Genomic DNA, 21,486 nt, shown 5'->3' with positions numbered 1-21,486 from the left:
CTCTCTGCCATCTGGCAATTTAGTCAAAGTAAAAGTCTGGATGTCCTCTAAGGACTTCATCTCGTCCATTGCTTTCTTTCATTTTTTTGACTCAGTTGATGTTAAGGCCTCTTTAAAAATTTGGGGAATATTGCACATTACTCTGTTGCGGTGGTCTATGCTAACGAGTGTACTGTCATCCTCCTCACTGCTGTCTTGAGTATAATCTTTTAGATAACCCGGTGGTCTTCGTTCTTGGGTAGGATATCTCCCACTACTTGGGACCTGTGGTGTTCCTTTAGGTGCTTGTCATCATCATCTTTTGGTTGTTTTGAACCACCAATTTGTATGTCTGTGCTCGCACTAGGTTGTGGGGTGTCTTTGACTTCACAACTCACTCTAGGTTGCAGATCTAACTCATAAGTCAGCGTTTCATTTTCACATGTCTTGGTGACAAACTTTACCAGTCTGTGGGAAGACCTTTCCCTCACTGGATAATAAACTAGAAAGGCTGGACTGCCTTTGTCATGCCCTACAAAGTGTCCTTTTTCGCACTTAAAGTCTAGTTTAATCCTGTCTTGTTGATAGGCAGAGCATATTGACCCGAACTTGTGCATCCTTGATAAATGACACATTTTTCCTGTCAGTGGTGCCTGTATGCTTATTAAAACACAGATTTCTTATATATGCTGCCTCCTGAACAGCATAGTGCCAGAGGCTCTTTGGTAAGTTGCAGTCAATAAGCTTACACCTGGCCATATCAAAAAGAGTCGGCCATTCCCTCTCAGCTACCCCATTCTGGTGTGGGGAATAAGGACAGGAGGTTTCATGTCTCATATTGTTCTTTCGTAGCAGTGTCTTAAAGTCTCTGTTTGTGAACTCGGTTCTATTGTCTGACCGTATGTATTTCGCAGTGCCATATGGTGCTACATCAGATAAGAACTGGATGGCCGAGTGGTCTAAGGCGCCGCGTTCTGGTCCCAGTCTCCCCAGGAGGCCTGGGTTCAAACCTCGAATTTCCCCATTGTGGGACTAATAAAGGGAATCTTAACTTCTTGGTAGCTTGAAGAGCATCGCCATCATCCTTGCTTCCAAAAAATAAACAAACACCGCACCTGTATACACATCTGTAAAAGATTGCACATACTTAAAACCATCAATGGATTCGTTGCTTATCGGACCAGCTAAATCTGTGTTCACCAGTTTTAGCAATGTCTTTACCTTGTCAGTTGGATTTCGGTTTCTCGTTTGGGTGAACTTCCCTTTTATGCATTAAAGGATAATGTAAATGGCAGTCAATTTAAAACTGAACAAAGGTTAGACTGCTCGGAGCCACTTTTGTGATCCTGCCATGGAAGTCCATTGTTTCAGAGGGGTCTCGTTCACACCTCCTGTGGTGCAGCTGTGATCTAATCTTCCTGCATTCCTCTCCTGAGTGTCAGGTCATTAGCATGGTCTAAACTTCAGTTACACTTAAAGGATTTCATACTTTTGACTATTAAAGGAATATAAGAGTTTGAGCTTAACATAGTTCATTAGATGTTGGTGCATCCAATGTATGAAAATGTGATATTGTAAAATGCTGAGAGTGTGACTGGTGGCGCGAAACTGGTTGCGGGGGTTGTGCAAGAATGGAATGTTTTAGAAACAGAAGGTGCTGAGCGAGACGAGATGACTCCGGGAAGGAGCGGCCATCGGGGGATCGCACGCAGGAGGAGCCACGGGATTCGGCGGGAGGAGAAAGACCAATGAGAGCGAGCTAAAGTTAACTGCAATACACATAGCCAATAGAATCATGCCAGGATGCCTTTGTCTGTGCCATTTTGCATGTTGTATAGTATGAATCAGGACTGGGCAACTCGGGGGTAGAACACATTCGCTGGTGGTATGAGAGGTGTAGAGCTGTATTGAGAGGGACCCAAACTCAAGTTGTAGATTTGTGTGTTAGGAATAAATCCACTCGTGTGTGAAAATGCCGGCTTCCTGATACCTTTCTATTGCAGAACGAGCGCGCATATTGTTGGATGAGTGAGAGTTGGGTAAAGTCACAAATTGGAGTCAGATTATTAATTTGAGTTTACATTGGTTTAAAATTAAATTCTAACATTGATTTAAAGATAAATTCCAACACTCCTATGACTTTTCCACCCACATCAGATGCCCACATTGATGAGTATTCCTCTTCCCCGGCCCCGTGGTCCATGACAGGTGGAGTGGACAGATTGACGGCAGTGCGCGAAGTGTGGAAGCGCAACAGTGATGGTTTAGAACCCAAGCAACAGGAGGAGCTGTGGCAACTGTTGTGGGACTTTAAGGACATTTTTGCACTGACAGAAGAGGAGGTGGGCCGAGCAGACTTGGTGCAGCACGAAATTGACACGGGGGATGCACGACCTATCAAAGCACGCCCCCGCCGCCTTCCCCTTGCACATCAGGCAGAAGTGGACAGTGCAATTGATGAGATTCTGAAAGCTGGCATCATTGAGCCATCTGACAGCCCTTGGGCCTCAGGGGTTGTCATGGTAAAAAAAAAAGACAGTGAAGAAAAGGTTCTGTGTGGACCATAGACCCTTAAACAGCGTGACCAAGAAAGACTCCTATCCACTGTCCTGCATTGATGAGACTCTGGATCTGGTGTCTGGATCGTCCTGGTTCTCCTCATTAGACCTGCGCAGTGGATATTGGCAGGTGCCCCTCAGCCCGGAAGCCAGTCCAAAGACTGCTTTCTGTACTGGCAGGGGGTTGTGGCAGTTTCGAGTTCTCTGTTTCGGCCTGTGTAATGCACCTGCTACCTTTGAGCGGCTTATGGACAAGGTGCTGGCTGGCATCCCCCGACAGGAATGTTTGGTCTATTTGGATGACATCCTGGTCCATGGGAACTCTTTCCATGCAGCCTTGGAGGCCCTGCGCCAGGTCTGACAAAGAATTTCCACTGCGGGTCTAAAGCTTCACCCTAACAAGTGCTGCTTCATGAGAAGAGAGCTTGAGTTCCTGGGACACAAAGTTGGAAGGGAAGGCATTAGCACTTTGGAGGAGAAAGTGCGAGCCGTGAGGGACAGGCCTACGCCCAGCAACCCACGTGAACTGAGGAGCTTCCTTGGGCTGGCATCCTATTACAGGCGATTCGTGCGGGGATTCTCATGTCTAGCTGCACCGGTTTTCCACCTGCAGCGGAAGGACACTGATTTCGACTGGACTCCTGAGTGCAGACGGGCCTTCAGCTCGCTAAAGAAGGTGCTGACGGAGGCACCCATTCTCGTCCCCCCAGACGCCAACCTGCCGTTTGTCCTGGACACTGATGCCAGCAATGTCAGAATTGGGGCGGTTTTGAGTAAAGTGGGGGCAGATGGGAGAGAGTAGTGGCATACTTCAGCAAAACCTTGAATAAGGCTGAACGGCGGTATTGTGTCACACGAAGGGAAATGCTGGCAATTGTGAGAGCCATTAGCCATTTTTGATATTATCTGTCCTGTTTACCCTTCACTGTACGCACTGACCATGCGGCACTCCAGTGGCTATTGTCTTTTAAGGAGCCTGAAGGACAGATTGCACGCTGGCTTGAAGAACTGGCACCATATGTCTTCCAAGTGGAGCACAGGACTGGAAATTGCCATGCCAACGCTGACGCTATGTCTCGACGCCCTTGTGCTCTTGCTGATTGCCGCTTCTGCGAGAAGAGAGAGACCCGAGAGAAGGAACTTTGTGGTGATGAGCAAAGTCCCGCACATGATCATGTCGACCCCGTATGTAGGAAGGTCAAGATTGTGGGGGCACTTGAATAGAGGAAGCAGCAGCAACAGGATGTTGACCTCCGACCTGTATTGCAGTGGGTCGAGTCGGGTCAAAACCCTAAGTGGGAGGACGTCGCTGGACACTCGCCTGTCACTAAAGGACTGTATTCAAAGATTGGGACTCTTCAGGTCAAGGATGGGGTGCTCCAGAGAGCTTGGAAGGAGCCTGCTACTGGGGTGGATAGATGGCAGGTGGTCGTCGCCAGGGCTCTGAGAGAGGCTGTGTTGAAAGCTTCTCATGGGCCTGCAGGGGCAGGACACTTTGGTGTGTCGAAAACACTTCGCAGACTCCGGCAAAGTTTCTATTGGAGCCAACTAAGGCGAGATGTTGAGGACTTTTGTCGCCGTTGTGACCTCTGCACCGCGCACAAGGGTCCACCAGGCCGGTCTCGTGCCCACCTCCAACAGCTAGCAGTGGGCGCGCCGATGGAGAGGACATAATGGGCCCATTTCCCCGCACTGACAATGGCAACCGTTATGTCTTAGCTGCTATGGACTATTTTACGAAATGGCCCGAAGCATATGCCATCCCCGACCAAGAAGCAGAGACTGTTGCAGACGCGCTGGTTGAAGGCATGTCTACAAGGTTTGGGGCAGCTGAGGTCATTCACAGCGACCAAGGGAGAAACTTTGAGTCGGCTGTGTTCACTGTGTGAGCGACTGGGCATGAGGAAAACGCGCACAACCCCTCTGCATCCTCAAAGTGATGGGCTCATTGAGCGCTTTAACAGGACCTTGGCAAAACAACTCGCAATTCTCACAGCGGAGCACCAACGAGATTGGGACAGGCATCTCCCTCTGGTTTTGTGGGCCTACAGGTCTCCTGTACAGGATTCCACTTCATGTACACCTGCCCTGCTCATGCTGGGGCGTGAGCTACGGACATCAGTGGAAATGGCTTTTGGCAGACCCCCTGATACACCAGCCGTGCCACCAGGACCGGAATATGCCAGGAGACTCCATGACAGGTTGGAGTCAGCACATGTCTTTGCTCGCGACCATCTACAGAAGGCAGGTGTAAGGCAGAAAAGGAATTATGACATGAAGGCCAGAGGGATGGACTTTAAGGCTGGAGACCTGGTTTTGGTGTACAGCCCAAAAAGGAAAAAGGGCAGGTGTCCTAAATTGGACAGGCACTGGGTGGGGCCGTGTGGCGTGCTGGAGAGGATAGGAGAGGTGGTGTATAGGGTGCAGCTGCCACGTGGTGGCAGACGGGTAGCCCTCCACAGAGACAGACTGGCCCCATATAGAGGTGGTGCCGTTCCACAGCAGCAGTCTGGGTCGCGGACACACTCACAGCAGGTTTCGACTTCCACCCCTCCAAGACGGCGGATTGTGCCTCCACTCTCACCCCCACAGGCAGCTACTGTTGAGGACTCATCGCCTGATGCTACACTGGCTGTTCCGAGCGGACAGGCCTCGGGGCGGCCTCAGCGACAGAGGAGACCACCGGGTCACCTCAGTGACTTTGTTGAATGACGCCCTCGGGACGAGGTTCTTGATAAAGGGGAGGGCAGTGGAGCGACTTTGTAAATAGTTCAAGCGTTCTGTGTTTTCCTCTTTTCTGGGGAGGCTGTGAAGGCAGCGGGGAAGCGACGGGAGTGAATGTTATGTTGTTGTCGTTGTTGTTTTAGTTTTCTGATCGGCGTGGTTGCGGCCAACAGCAGCCGTTTCTGGCTTAAAAATAAAAGTGTTCGCTAATGGACAAATCGGCCTGATTTATTATACAACGTTACAATATTTTAGTTTTTCCAAGTTCCTTGTTTGCCTTTTGTTTTGTTTATTAAATACCCTTTAAGTTTCCCTCTCCTTGCTTCCCTGCTTTTGGGTCCTCTTCAACCTACTCCACAACTTGACACAAACATGTTGACATAAAGTATCACTTTATCACGTCAACTGTTAATAATAGGGAGACTGTCCAACCGACGACATGGTGGCAGATGTTTTAACAAAACCAGCAACAAAAGTAAAATTCAAGTTCATATTTGGGAGCTAAAATGTTTGTTAATGTGCATACGGTTTAAATCTTACGTTTTTCCTTTGTTTGGAAGGAGACAACAATTATTTGCATCGCAAATGGCGACATCTGTCGGTGAGTTGGTGACAGTGCTCCACAAAGTCAGGAGCCAATCATATCACAGCGGGGTGTGTCCTATTCTTCCGCTTGAGTGCTGAACAAACTGCAGTCTTCACGCAGGAGATCCATTCAGCACTACTTGAAAAAAAAGACGCCATCTTTCATTCGTCTCGTCGAACAAAGAGAAGCTCACGAGTTATCGCCAAGCAGAGATCAAGTGCGGATTTGTTGAGATTGGCGTTTGAAAATGTGTGCAAGAACGACACCCAAGTTCAAAGAGGAACTTTGTGGAATAAAAGAAGAGAACGAGCAACATCTTCCACTGCTGGGCGAAGTTTGCAACCAGTCTCGTGTTGTGCCACTCAAAGCAAGTTTGTACACGTCTTACTCTCATTTGCTTTGTAAAGAACGACTTTCTATCGTTAAAAATATGCACAGTTTTGTGCACATGTGCGTACTTCACCTGATCCGCGCATGCTAGCTAGCGCATCTGGCAAGACCTTTGAGCATTTAATCCATATCCTTGATATCAGACATTTGCGTATTTCACTAGTGCCGTCTTTTCCAGCACTAGTTATACATTCAGCCGCACTAGTGATGCCCTTTGTTGTTGTAGTAGTTGCACAGAAACTCTGACAAGTGACTCATTTTCAGCAACATGTTAAATAGTAAAACGTGGATTATTCCAACATGTTAACTAGTGACATATGATTTCCTACATTAGTTAACTAGTGAGAGCGAAAAAACCCAATAGTTAACTTGTAATGGCTAGAATACTTCCTAGTAGACTTGTGAAAGCCCTTTAAGCATGCTAGAATAATATTAAGAGGTTATTATACATTTGCCGTGATGCAGCTTATTTTAATATGTAGTGCATATAACATGTTGCAGTTTAATATAGTGAACTATGCTGAGTGTTTGCAGTGTGAGGGGTGATACAGGGAGACACCTCTACTGCAGAGAGGTGTCTGCAATTGGCGGGGCGGTGGCACTTCTTCAGAAGTGAGGATGAAGTAAACAACATCGTGAAGAGCCCTGATAAGTTGGCATCGAAGTCTGAAGCAAGCAACTGGGTCCTGATAAAGGATGTTGACGTCAAAGTCAGCTGCGACCCATGGCGACACGCCAATGATAAACCGGACTAAACCAGCTTTTGAGAAGACGAACTGTACCACCCTTTGTATAATCTGATTTCTTGAAGTGTAATCTGATTCCCCGATGTTATAAAAGGGAATGTGTGAAAAGCATCGAGGAACAGGGGGGAGATAAAGTTGTCAAATAAACTTTGTTAACCTTTCTGTCTCCACAAGAGCTGTTTGTCCTCTCCTTTTAGCTTACGAACACTATATGTCAAATTGGCGAACCTGACATACAATTGGTCCTTCGACGCCGTGAACCCAACATACTGGAGGCGTCCAGGGGCGAAGCCGACGACCGGGGACAATCGTGGCCACAACGAGGATTTCTTTTTTTTTGTTTCTCTTTTTTTTTTGCACCTGGTCCTCGGCTCTGCTGCTGGAAGGCTGAAAGTTGAAGGGAGGCTGCGGAGAGAGACGTTCAGCTCATCTTGGGTGAGTGTGTGAAGTCCGAATGTGATGAATGAGTGTGATAAATGTGTGCATGTGAAGGTACGTAGTTAAATTCCGCAATAACAGGAGGGCGGACTCCTCTGCAAATAAGTAGTTAAATTCCGTGGATATTGGAGGGCGGACTCCTCTACGCCGAGACAGAGTAAGTCTTTAAAACTGTGTAAAACCGTAAGGATACTAGTCAATGTTACGTGAAGAGACAGAGATAGTCTATAAAACTGATAGAGGGTAACAGGGTGTATCCTCCACGCGCGTTAGAAAAGAGAAAAAAAAAAAGGAAAAAATATAGTGTGAATGTAAAAGTGTGCATGGAGGCTTGCAACCTCATTTTGGAACAGGAAAATTAACTGACAACTGTCTGGGAAGCAGAGGCAAAGAATTCCGCGCCACTTGTGGTAGAAGCTTGGGAATTACCTAAGACAGAGCAATTGTCAGCCTGTTCAGGGACTGGAGGACAGTTTAGTCACCCTAGATGAACCGCTGTCTTCCAACATGGGGAAAACAAACAGTAAAAAAAAAGCTAACAAAAAGGATCCGAAACAACAATTGATGTGTAAGGACTTTATAGAAAGCCAATGTCCAGGTAAAGTAAAACATTTAAACTCATGGATAACAAAATATGAATTCGCTGGTCAGCTTAATACACAAAAAATAATCGACTTACAAGAAAACATAAAAATAAAACGAAAGAATAATGAAAAAAAGATGGACGCTGTATCGGTCTTTCGTGGTGAAGAGGGAGCTGAGCCAAAAGGCGAAGCTCTCGATTTACCGGTCGATCTTCGTTCCTACCCTCACCTATGGTCACGAACTGTGGGTCGCGATCTCGGATAAAGGCGGCCGTAATGAGTTACCTCCGCAGGGTGTCTGGGCTCTCCCTTAGAGATAGGGTGAGAAGCTCGGCCATCCGGGAGGGACTCAGTGTCGAGCCGCTCCCCCACCACGTAGAGAGGAGCCAGATGAGGTGGCTCGGGCATCTGTTTAGGATGCTTCCTGGATGCCTCCCTGGTGAGGTGTTCCGGGAATGTCCCACCGGCAGGAGGCCCAGAGGACGACCCAGGACACGCTGGAGAGACTACGTCTCCGGCTGGCCTGGGAACGCCTGGGCATCCCTCCGGCAGAGCTGGAATATGTGGCTGGGGAGCGGGAAGTCTGGGCTTCCCTGCTGAAGCTGCTGCCCCCGCGACCCGACCCCGGATAAGCGGCGGATAATGGATGGATGGATGGATAATGAAGGCAACTTGAGCAAGTGGAACAAGTGATTTTATTGATGATTGTGGAAGGCACCGATTTCATAAGCACAGTTTCTTCTCACACCTTTTCCATTAACTACGATTAAAAAGACAACTGAAAAGCATAATGTTAACAAATGTTGTTCTAGGCAAAGGTAATTAATTTCATTGATAATGTTTGATATGAAAACAAAAAAAACTAATTATCACTCAGACAAGTTGGTTCTTCTGGCACTGATCACATTGGCTTAGTGTCAATAAAAGAGCTTTGCAAAATAAAATTTATAATATTTTATTCAAAATCACATTTACATCTTACCACAAAGAGTCAGTTCCTTCAGTTTTTTGTTGTCTTTTTTTAAGCTTCAAGGATCGCTGCAATTCTCACCAGCACAATTGTGTCTCTCAGCACCCTTTTTAGAAAAGAATTTTTTAGCACAAACGCTGCAACTGAATGGCTTGTCTCCAGTGTGTGTTCTTGTGTGGCTCGTTAAATGCGACTTACGATAGAAACTCTTTCCACAAACTGAGCAGGAAAAGGGTTTTTTGCAGTGTGTATTCTTGTGTGTTCTGTTAATCGTGACTTTTGAGAGAAACTTTTCCTCCAAACTGAGCAGAAAAAGGTTTTTCTCCACTGTGTGTTCTTGCGTGCCTTGTTAAATGAGAATTTTGGGAGAAGCTTTTACCACAAACTGAGCAAGAAAAAGGTTTTTCACCACTGTGTGTTCTTGTGTGTTCTATTATCCTTGCCTTTTGAGGGAAGCATTTTCCACAAACTGAGCAGGAAAAGGGTTTTTCTCCACTGTGTGTTCTTGTGTGGGTTGTTAAATGGCCCTTTTGAGAGAAACTCTTGCCACAAACTGAGCAAGAAAAAGGTTTTTCTCCACTGTGCATTCTTGTGTGGATTGTTAAATGAAACTTTTGAGAGAAGCTTTTGCCACACACTGAGCAAGAAAAAGGTTTTTCTCCACTGTGCGTTCTTGTGTGCCTTACTAAATTAGACTTTTGAGAGAAGCTTTTGCCACAAACTGAGCAAGAAAAAGGTTTTTCACCACTGTGTGTTTTTCTGTGCCCTTTTAAAAACAGCTTTGAAGTGAATGAGTCAGTGTGACATGCCCTTTCACCTTTAGCTTGCCCATCATCATCATCGTCATGAGCGTCTGATGATGTGTCCTCATTTTGTGCTTGTGATGGCCCCCAGTGGTCTTCATCACCTTCTGTTGTCACGTGATGACTTGAGCTGCTGCTTGGAGGCTCCGCCCCTCTGTTGTCCTCACTCTCACCCTTGTTTTCATCTTCAGTCTTTATAGGGACACCGTTCAGTGGTGACTTGTTGATCTCCTCCTCCTCCTTTTTGATGTGAGTCAAGTCTGGCTCCTCTTTCACAGAACGGAGATCGTTTTCACAGACGTCTGCAGGACACAAAAAGACAAACACACATTTTGTTTGGTCAAGTCAAAGCTCATGCGGCGACTTTGTCTTATATTGTTTCCACCGTGCTACCTTGACTTGTTCCTGCCGCACACGGTGCAATGTGTGCGACCCCGATTTGGACCAGACCATGGGGGCATTTCACAAAATTACGTCCTACGATGTAAACCTCCTTTTAGCAGCACAACAGTGATAAACGAGCATTTAAAAAGGAAGCACGTTGCGGCTGATGCCGATTTCATTCCTGACATCGTCCCAGGCGTTTCTGGAAGCGAGCTGAAGTTAGCACACACAGGCTATTGTGTGCGTCTGATGGAACACCTGGTGTGGGACCCAAACTTATTAATAGGGGCCACCGCAACATAATGTCATTGATAGAATAGGAATCCTTCAAGTGAAATATGTTTACAAGTATTTCTTTTTGCATTTAGAGATAGTTTCATCGTGGGTATCGTATTTTCGCGACCATCAGGCGCACTTTAAAGTCCTAAATCTTCCCCAAAACAAACGAGGCTCCTTGTAATGCGACACGCCTATTATATGGACTGAGCAACTCACTCGACCATCGGGCATGTTAGCACACCCTGCCGGACAAAATCTGAGACATCTTTGCTTCAAATTGACTGTGACATATATATTATGTGAATACGGTGTTTGGAGATGGTGCAGGAGAAAGCTGGACAAAATGGCAGCTGTCCACGATGTTGTAGTCTGTCTTATCATTCATGTTATTGCAAGCAAGATACATCACAGGTTTAGACAACAGACTGCAAAAAAATAGATGAAAACACACTGCCCAAAGCACACCACTCACATTTCTCTAACCAGCCATCTGATTGGCTGAGGCTCCCGGAATGCATCAGTACTGTTTTTGTGTTGTTTTTATTTCTTATGGGGATATGAATGGCATGAGAGATGCATGTTTTGTGATAATTTTATTTCTTTGTTTCATTGTTTGCTTGTAAGCTGTTCAGAGATATTTTTGGTTTTGATTTGAAACCATGACTCTATGGTTCGGTGACCAGTGAAATCCCTCCCCTGACAATCTCAACAAATCCGCACTTGATCTCTGTGCTTCTATTTGTTAGAGGAGACGAATGAAAGATCGCGTCGTTTTTTAAAGTAGCGCTGAATGGATCCGCTGCTTGAAAACGGCAGTCTGTTCGTCACGAAAGCGGAAGAACAGGACACACCCCGCTGTGATATGATTGGCTGCTGGCCGTGTGGGGCACTGTCATCAACTCACCGACAGATGTCACCATTTGCTATGCAAATCATTGTCATATTCTTCTAAACGTCTGAAAAACTTAAGATTTAAACCGTATGCAAATGAACAAACATTTTAGTTCCCAAACATGAACTTGACAGATGAATTAAACTTAACTTTTGTTTCTGGTTTTGTTGAAACATCTGCCACCATGTTGTCGGTTGGACAGTATTCCAAATGTCATGCCATGTCATTATCCACACCGCTTTTCCTGTACTGGGTCGCGGGAGAGTGCTGGAGCTGACGTGATAAAGTGTTTCTTAATGTCAACATATTTGCACCTTTGCCTTTTTACAGGCTTTTTCGCCAGTGCTATGGTGCCTTGATTGTCCTCAAAAACAATTAGTCGCTCTTTATTTTTTGCATGAGATATTTTTTTATCTCCCAAGGGGATATTTCACGTGGATTGAGCTCTTAAGTAACTAAAAAAGTAAAAGAAAAAAATAATTAAGGTTCTTTAAGAATATGAATACGCAAGAAAGAAATCTCTCAGATCAACATTTCACATTGTCGTTTGTCAAATGTTGATAAAATGTATTTTTCATCAGGGATTTGTCTGTTGTTTTTCATTTATTTGCACGTCACTATTTAAGTATTTTTTTCTTTTACTATTCTTTACCTCTATCAGTATTTAATTCGATTTTCATGGAATTATTTAAGCTTGCTTATATAATACGACAATATTTATTAATTAAAAGTCTGCAGTTAGTTCAAAATGCAGCAGCTAGACTCTTAACTAAGACGAGAAAGTTTGATCATATTACCCCGATATTAGCCAATTTGCATTGGCTTCCGGTCCACTTGAGATGTGATTTTAAAGTTCTGCTACTTACTTTTAAAATATTGCACGGCTTAGCACCTTCTTATCTCGTTGACCTCGTGGTACCATATGTTCCGTCCCGAAACCTTCGCTCACAAAATGCTGGTCTTTTAGTGATCCCGCGAGCCAAAAAGAAGTCCGCAGGTTCTAGAGCGTTCTCTATTCGGGCACCAATGCTTTGGAATGCACTTCCCTCAGATATTAGAGGCGCCACCTCAGTAGAAATGTTCAAAACACTATTAAAGACGCATTTATACTCTTGTGCATTTAGCTGAAATATTTGTTGGCCTGTTTACTGCCGCTTTTTTTTTTTTTTTTTTTTTTTTTCCTTTTGTTTTCTTTTCTGCCCCCTTTTCCCCCGGCTGGGGGATTAGGTGACGGTGACCCACTAGGAAGTTTAAGGCATTGACCAACTGGGCATGCACCTGTTCCAGTGATGTCGTCTTCCTGCAGCGCGACATTTGATCAATTTATTTATATACTTTAGCATCTAATTTAATTATTTGTTGGCCTGTTTACTGCCGCTTCTTCTCTTTTCTGCCCCCTCCTTCCCCTGCTTGGGAATTAGGTGATGGGGACATGCTTTGAAGATTACGGCACTGACGAACCGGGAAGGGACCTGCTCTGCCGAAGTCGTCTTCATGCAGCGCCTTTTCTGATTTCCTTATAGTTCAGCACTTCATTGAACTACTTGTTGGCCTGTTTGCTATTTCTGTTCTTTCTTTTCTGTTCCCAATTCCCCGAATTAGGTGATGGCGATTCACTTGGAAGTGGCTGTACTGAATTTACACCAACTGACCGGTACAAGATCGAAGGCTCATCTTCGGATATGCTGCCATGGATATTACGGCCCTGGATGAGGACCCACTCCACTGAAGTCATCTTCCTGCAGCACTTCATTCAATTGACTCTTATATTATCTCATCTATCATTGCATAGCATCATTGTATGTGTCAAATGTTGCCCAGTTGGCATCCATTGCAGCCTGGTCATCCTGGAAGGGGGATTCCCCCATCTGTGGTCCCTTCTCAAGGTTTCTCACTTTTCCCCTAATGAGGTTTTGTGAGTTTTTCCTTGCCCTCCTGGGGGTTAAGATCGGGGATGTCGATTGTGGCTATGTAAAGCCCTTTGAGACTGTCTGTGATTAAGGGCTATACAAATAAAATTGACTTGACTTGACTTGACTAATTTTTTTAATACATAAAAATTATTTCAATATTTTTTAATTATTTTTATTTAAATCTTGAATATTTGTCAACATATTTGTTCATTTAAATATGAGTGCAATTATTTTATTTATTTATTGCATTAATTAATACTTAAAATTTCATTCATTATTTTTTATCTTTCAAAATTCGTTCAATATTTATTAAATGTTTCTATATTTATTATGAATTTAATTAACTCAGTATGTGGTTGTGATTTTTTAATTGAAATATGTCGCTGTTTTATTATGTAAATGTTAGAGTGTTAAAAAATATTTCTGTATTTTTTTAGGTACTTAAATATTTAATTATTCGTTTCAGTATTCATTAAATTACGGTGATTCACTTTTGCAATTCAGACGCGCAGCAACGAACTGCGTAATGCGGATCCTCTCCTCCGTGGTGACGAAAAAAAAGAAGCGGGAAGATTTACGAAAGCAGGAACAAACCGTGCATCAGCAGAGCGATAAATACATTGTGTTCAGGAGGCGCACACGATATTTGTGCCTTTCTTCATTTTTACTTTGTTTATTAATGTACATTGTTTGCATTGGCCTCAAGGACTCATTCGGCGTGTATGTATTTGTAGTTTTCACTGTGTCACGTGATTTCCTAAAGCCATCAAAGGAAGAGAAATAAAAAAAGAAAATCTGGACATCAGTCTGAATCGTGGCCTTTTCGCTGGACCGGTGTAGCTACACTCTTGACATTCCAAAATCTTTGAGAGAAAGTTAGACTACTTGCATTTATCTTTCTTGTTCTATTTAAAGTTCAACTTCAAGTTCAGTTTTTCACCTTTTCAAAGCGTAATGAAGGCCAGTTGAGCAAGTGGAACAAGTGATTTTATTGATCATCGTGGAAGGCACCGATTTCATAAGCACCGTTTCTTCTCACACCTTTTCCATTAGGTATGATTAAAAAGACAACTGAAAAGCATAATCTTAACAAATGTTGATCCAGGCAAAGGCAATTAATTTTATTTATAATGTTTGATATAAAGCCACTGATGGTGTAGTGGTACACTTGCCCGATCTGTGTGCAGGCAGCGTGGGTTCAGTTCCCACTCAGTTCTCACTGTCTATGTCTGCCCTGTGACTGGCTGGTGACCAGTTCAGGGTGTAGTGAGCCTTTCGCCCGGAGTCAGCTGAGATAGGCTCCCGCACCCTCCCGCGACCCTGTACCGGATAAGCGGTGTGGATAATGACATGACATGGTTGATATAAAAACAAAAAAAATCATCATCACTCAGACACAATGGTTCTTCTGGCAATGATCACATTGGCTTAGTGTCAATAAAAAAGCTTTGCAAATTTCAATTTATCATATTTTATTCAAAATCACATCTTACCGCAAAGAGTCGGTTCCTTCAGTTTTTTTTTCTCCTTTTTTTAAGCTTCAGATCGAATTTTTTAGCACAAACGCTGCAACTGAATGTCTTGTCGCCACTGTGCGTTCTTGTGTGGATTCGTAAATTTGACTTTACAGAGAAAGATTTACCGCAAACCGAGCAGGAAAAAAGGTTTTTCTCCACTGTGTGTTCTTGCGTGCCTTGTTAACGTTGAGTTTTGAGAGAAGCTTTTACCACAAACTGAGCAAGAAAAAGGGTTTTCTCCAGTGTGTTTTCTTGTGTGGATTCGTAAATGTGACTTTCCAGAGAAGCTTTTACCACAAACTGAGCAGGAAAAAGGTTTTTCTCCAGTGTGCTTTCTTGCGTGGCTTGTCAAACTTGACATATCAGAGAACCTTTTGCCACAAACTGAGCATGAAAAAGGTTTTTCACCACAGTGTGTTTTTGTGTGAATTTGTAAATTAGACTTTCTAGAGAAGTATCTTCCACAAACCAAGCAGGAAAAAGGTTTTTCTCCACTGTGTGTTCTTGTGTGGTTTGTTAAATGCGACTTTTGAGAGAAACTCTTGCCACAAACTGAGCAGGAAAATGTTTTTTCTCCACTGTGTGTTTTTTTGTGCAGTTTTAAAGACAACTTTGAAGATGAGTCAGTGTGACATGCCCTTTCACCTTTAGTTTGCTCATTGTCATCATCATCGTCATGAGCGTCTGATAATGTGTCCTCATTTTGTGCTTGTGATGGCCCCCAATGGTCTTCATCACCATCTGTTGTCACGTGATGACTTGAGCGGCTGCTTGTAGGCTCCGCCCCTCTTTTGTCCTCACTCTCATCCTTGTTTTCATCTTCAGTCTTTATAGGGAAAACGTTCACTGGTGACTTGTTGATCTCCTCCTCCTCCTTTTTGATGTGAGTCAAGTCTGGCTCCTCTTTCACAGAACGGAGATCGTTTTCACTGACGTCTGCAGGACACAGAAAGACAAACACACATTTGGTTTGGTCAAGTCAAACCTCATGCGGCGACTTTTTCTTATATTGTTTTTACCGTGCTACCTTGACTTGTGCCTGCCGCATACGGAGCAATGCGTGCGACCCCAACTTGGACCGGACTATGGGGGCATTTCACAAAATTACGTCCTACGATGTAAACCTCCTTTTCCTAGCAGCACAACAGTGATAAACGAGCATTTAAAAAGGAAGCACGTTGCGGCCGATGCCCTATTTCATTCCTGACATAGTCACAGACGTTTCTGGAAGCGAGCTGAAATTAGCACACACAGGCTATTGTGTGCGTCTGATGGAACACCTGTTGCTGGACCCTAACTTATTGATGGGGGCCATCGCAGCATAATGTCATTGATAAAATAGGAATCCTTCAAGTGAAATATGTTTACAAGTATTTCATTTTGCATTAAGAGATAGAACTAAATGTTCCGGGGCTTGTTGGTGGAAAAGGGCATTGTGACGGTCTCCCTTTTTAAGACCATAGTAAGCCAAAGATGCAGATGCATTCCTTGCAGCATGCGCTTCGTCACTGATGAGATCCGTGCAACCTTGGATGGATGCATTAAATGTATTTTAAATGTTTGGAAGAAGTGAAACTATGCGCACGTGCACAAAACAGTGCAGGGCCACCTGAGATTCATTGACCGAGCCAGTACAAAGTTGATGAATAAGACCAATACGTACTTGATTTTTTTTTTTTTTTAAAACGTAATCCCTTGTGTTTTATCCACTAAAATTCATCAACCGCCATTGATCTTTTTGCCGCAGTGTGCACAGTTTTTGTCAAAAACGAGACAAGCCTTCATAAATGAATCACCCAGCCAAGATTGTCTTTGTCACTTGCGATGAGCAGTCCGCCAAAGAGAAAAGCTTACGCGCTCCTGTGCAGCGTTTTATTGAAGCAGAGCAAAGCATTTTAAATATGCAAACTCATAAAGAATGGAAAAACATGAACACTTTATCACACCCGTCAAGTTGGCAACTCCTGACATTCCAAAACCTTTGAGAGAAACTGAGACGATTTGCGTTTCTCTTTCTGGTTCTTTTTATGGTTCAACTTCTCGTTCAGTTTTTCACCTTTTCACACAACGTAATGAAGGCCAGTTGAGCAAGTGGAACAAGTGATTTTATTGATGATTGTGGAAGGCACCGATATCATCAGCACCGTTTCTTCTCGCACCTTTTCCATTAGGTACGATTGAAAAGACAACTGAAAAACATAATGTTAAAAAATGTTGTTCCAGGCAAAGGCAATTTTTTCTATTTACATGTTTGATGTAAACACCAAAACAAATCATCGTCACTCAGACACAATGGTTCTTCTGGCAATGATCACATTGGCTTTGTGTCAATAAAAGAGCTTTGCAAAATTCAATACATCATATTTTATTCAAAATCACATTCACATCTTACCACAGAGAGTCAGTTCCTTCAGTTTTTTTTGTCTTTTTTTTAAGCTTCAAGGATCGCTGCTTTTCTCACCAGCACAATTGTGACTCTCCGCATGCTGTTTAGTGGAGAATTTTTTAGCACAAACGCTGCAACTGAATGGCTTGTCTCCACTGTGTGTTCTTGTGTGGCTTCGTAAATTAGACTTTTGAGAGAAACTCTTGCCACAAACTGAGCAGTAAAAAGGTTTTTCACCACTGTGTGTTCTTGTGTGTTGTGTTAAATTTCCCTTTTCAGAGAATCGTTTGCCACAAACTGAGCAGGAAAAAGGTTTTTCTCCAGTGTGTGTTCTTGTGTGATCTGTTAAAATTGACTTTACATTAAAGCTTTTGCCACAAACTGAGCAGGAAAAGGGTTTTTCGCCACTGTGTGTTCTTGCGTGGATTGTTAAATCAAACTTTTGATAGAAGCTTTTGCCACAAACTGAGCAAGAAAAAGTTTTTTCTCCACTGTGCATTCTTGTGTGGATTGTTAAATCAAACTTTCGAGAGAACCTCTTGCCACAAATTGAGCAAGAAAAAGGTTTTTCTCCACTGTGCATTCTTGTGTGCCTTACTAAATGAGACTTTCGAGAGAAGCTTTTGCCACAAACCGAGCAGGAAAAAGGTTTTTCTCCAGTGTGTGTTCTTGTGTGTTCTGTTAAATGTCCCTTTTGGGAGAAGCATTTTCCACAAACTGAGCAAGAAAAAGGTTTTTCACCACTGTGTGTTTTTCTGTGCCCTTTTAAAGACAGCTTTGAAGTGAATGAGTCAGTGTGACGTGCCCTTTCACCTTTGGCTTGGCCATCATCATCATCATCATCATCATCGTCATGAGCGTGTGATAATGTGTCCTCATTATGTGCTTGTGATGGTCCCCAGTGGTCTTCATCATCTTCTGTTGTCACGTGATGACTTGAGCTGCTGCTTGTAGGCTCCGCCCCTCTCTTGTCCTCACTCTCATCCTTGTTTTCATCTTCAGTCTTTCTCGGGACAACGTTCACTGGTGACTTGTTGATCTCCTCCTCCTCCTCCTTTTTGATGTGAGTCAGGTCTGGCTCCTCTTTCACGGAACGGAGATCGTTTTCATTGACGTCTGTAGGACACAAAAAGACAAACACACATTTGGTTTGGTCAAGTCAAAGCTCAGGCGGCGACTTTGTCCTATTTTCTACAGTGCTACCTTGACTTGTGCCTGCTGCACACGGAGCATTGCGTGCGACCCCAACTTGGACCGGACCATGGGGGCATTTCACAAACTTACGTCCTACTATGTAAACCTCCTTTTAGCAGCTCAACAGTGATAAACGAGCATTTAAAACGGAAGCACGTTGCGGCCGATGCCCTATTTCATTCCTGACATGGTTTCTGGAAGCGAGCTGAAGTTAGCACACACAGGCTATTGTGTGCGTCTGATGGAACACCTGTTGTGGGACCCTAAAATATTGATGCAGACCACTGGGGGCCATCGCAACATAATGTCATCGATAATATAGGAATCCTTCAAGTGAAATATGTTCACAAGTATTTCATTTTGCATTAAGAGATAGAACTAAATGTTCCGGGGCTTGTTGGTGGAAAAGGGCATTGTGACGGTCTCCCTTTTTAAGCCCATAGTAAGCCAAAGATGCAGATGCATTCCTTGCAGCATGCGCTTCGTCACTGATGAGATCCGTGCAACCTTGGATGGATGCATTAAATGTATTTTAAATGTTTGGATGAAGTGAAACTATGCACACGTGCACAAAACAGTGCAGGGCCACCTGAGATTCATTGACCGAGCCAGTACAAAGTTGATGAATAAGACCAATACGTACTTGATTTTTTTTTTTTTTTTAAACGTAATCCCTTGTGTTTCATCCACTAAAATTCATCAACCGCCATTGATCTTTTTGCCGCAGTGTGCACAGTTTTTGTCAAAAACGAGACAAGCCTGCACAAATGAATCACCCAGCCAAGATTATCTTTGTCACTTGCGAGGAGCAGTCCACCAAAGAGAAAAGCTTTCCCGCTCCTTTGCGGCGTTTTATTGAAGCACAGCAAAGCAATTTGTATATGCAAACTCATAAAGAATGGAAAAACATGAACACTTTGACTTCATCACACCCGTTCACACGCTTCCTGTTGTTCGAACGGTTTCAGCTTACAAGACATGTTTGTGTCACACTTCTGTTCAATGCGAGCTAAACGGTTTCCAGTTAAACACGGTTCGTGCATCTGTTTTTGTGGCTTCCTGCTACAGAATTGGTGATGGAAAGAACCTCTCTGACACAGCCATTTTGGTTTGAAAAAAGATTTTATTCTCGTCACATGCTGATGTCAAAAGAAGTCTCCCCAAAAAGAAAAAAGGGAAAGGTGTACTCTTTCTCCGGCCTTCCCTTCTAATGGCCACACCGGACATGAATATTGAAGGATTGTATTACGGTTGCTGGCATTATTTTAAACACTTACGGGACAGAAGGTCAATTATTTAATTTAGCAGGTTCATATTTACTGAATATGTTCAACATTGATTAAACAAAAAGCATTTATCAAATGAATGTAGAAGTACAGTGCATCGATAAGATTGACTGGGATTGTAGTCATGGTGTTTACTGATGCATTCATATGCTAAATTTATATGACTTAGTTTAAATGTAAGACCTCAAAATTGCACACATAGTATTTTCATGACCCACACTCTCATTCCGAATAAACAGATTCAGTCTGCTCAGGTCAAACTGATGACAAACCAGATCGCACTACATGGACAAATACGACTAAACACATTCTCCACATAGGCCATAGAAGATACAAGCATATCAAGTTGGGCCGGGGAGGACGTCACAGGGACGCGATCAGGAACACCAAAAACATAATTTGATCTGTGAAAACATACACCACACAATCTGTACACTGACGAGATTACAGGGGAATGTGAGCAGGAGAGACGGAGAGACTGCCTGAGAAGGTCAGCCTTGGACCTGGAACGTGGACCGGGCCGGGGGGAAGGAGAAAGGACGACCGATTCAACCTACATGACCCTTGACATAAAAAACCTCCTATAAAATGTGAGGCTGGGCTGAGATCAGCGCGACATTTTTTCGATTGTACTCGTCTGAGTACAGTTTCTCATGAGATTAAGAAAAAGCCACCCAGATATCTGTCTTTGTACTATTTCCTAAACTCCAAAAATCGAAGAAACTAAAATATTGCAACTATAATGAGCTGTTGTTGAGTCTTTATTTGACCCTATTCTTCTTGAGTACAAAAAAATAACACGCATTGGAGTAAGTTTGGCTTTCAAGATTCATTTCCTAAAAGTTTCTCATTTTCTCGGTGGCTAAACTCCAACAGTGGATATAAAAATACACTACATCTGTCAGCCTAGTTTAAAAACCACAATATGTAAAATGTTAAATTAACAGTTCAAAATTTATACTGGGAAAAACATGGAGTTCACCCCCCACTATTGGTTCTTCTTTGGCATTTATTGTCTGCACTGATTTTATTTGGCATAAACAAATGTTCAGCAAACTGACAAGTAAAAGGCAATATTTAAAAATAAAATGGCAATAACCTCGAACGCATTTCCCCAAACAACTTAATGTTGCGATGCATATTTTTAACGATAGAAAGTCGTTCTTGACAAAGCAAATGAGTAAGACGTGTACAAACCTGCTTTGTGTAGCACAACAGGAGGCTGCTTGTTAACTTCGCCCAGCAGTCGAAGATGTTGCTCGTTCTCTTCTTTTATCCCACAAAGTTCCTCTTTGTACTTGGGTGTCGTTCTTTCACACATTTTCAAACGCCAATCTCAACAAATCCGCACTTGATCTCTGCTTGGCGATGAGTCATGTGCCTCTTTTCGTTAGCGGCTAGCTAGCTAACAAGCTAAGCTAACTACGCCGAAAAGCATCAACGCGCGAAAATGAGATTATCGGGACACAAAGACTTAATGAATTATGTCGACGTCCTTTATAGTAGCACTGGACATCCTGTGAAAAAATTACAGTGAGTTCTACACTAAAGCAGAAAAATTTAGCGGTGGTTGTTTTTATTTCGGTGTGGACGGGTCGGTGGATGTCGTCGAGGTCCTTCGGAAGCTGCGCGCTTGCTTATGACGTCATGCTTTAAGCACGTATTTTTCAAATATATTTCTTTGCCTCTGTGTTTGTTTTTACCCATGTCTGTTCTATTTTCATATATTATTTATATAATATTTTAATTTGGTTGATAATTTTTTTTTTACAAAATAACTAAAATAACGCCACATTGGCGAGTAAGCTCTTACGTCACTTCCGCCTTTGCCCCGAGAAGCCGCTGCTGCTCCAGCAG

The 21,486-nt window shown here is 43.4% G+C and overlaps 1 protein-coding gene across 1 annotated transcript in view; it reads right to left on the bottom strand.

The window, feature by feature from the left end:
• LOC148342047 (uncharacterized) overlaps positions 1–21,236 on the bottom strand; it is a 35,836-nt gene extending 14,600 nt beyond the window's left edge. The window contains exons 1-3 of the mRNA XM_088288049.1: positions 20,827–21,236; positions 17,963–18,265; positions 15,304–15,699 (exon numbers count right to left, since the gene is read on the bottom strand). Of these exons, the coding sequence (XP_088144175.1) occupies positions 15,304–15,699; positions 17,963–18,265; positions 20,827–20,950 (823 nt within the window). The 5' untranslated portion in view covers positions 20,951–21,236. The remainder of the gene's footprint in view (positions 1–15,303; positions 15,700–17,962; positions 18,266–20,826) is intronic.
• Between the last annotated feature and the right edge of the window lie 250 nt (positions 21,237–21,486).

The sequence above is a fragment of the Idiotropiscis lumnitzeri genome, chromosome 2, assembly GCF_059441095.1.
Source record: "Idiotropiscis lumnitzeri isolate Australia: NSW breed Sydney's pygmy pipehorse chromosome 2, RoL_Ilum_1.0, whole genome shotgun sequence".
Classification (NCBI taxonomy): domain Eukaryota; kingdom Metazoa; phylum Chordata; class Actinopteri; order Syngnathiformes; family Syngnathidae; genus Idiotropiscis; species Idiotropiscis lumnitzeri.
This window is presented reverse-complemented; position numbering and strand designations above follow the sequence as displayed.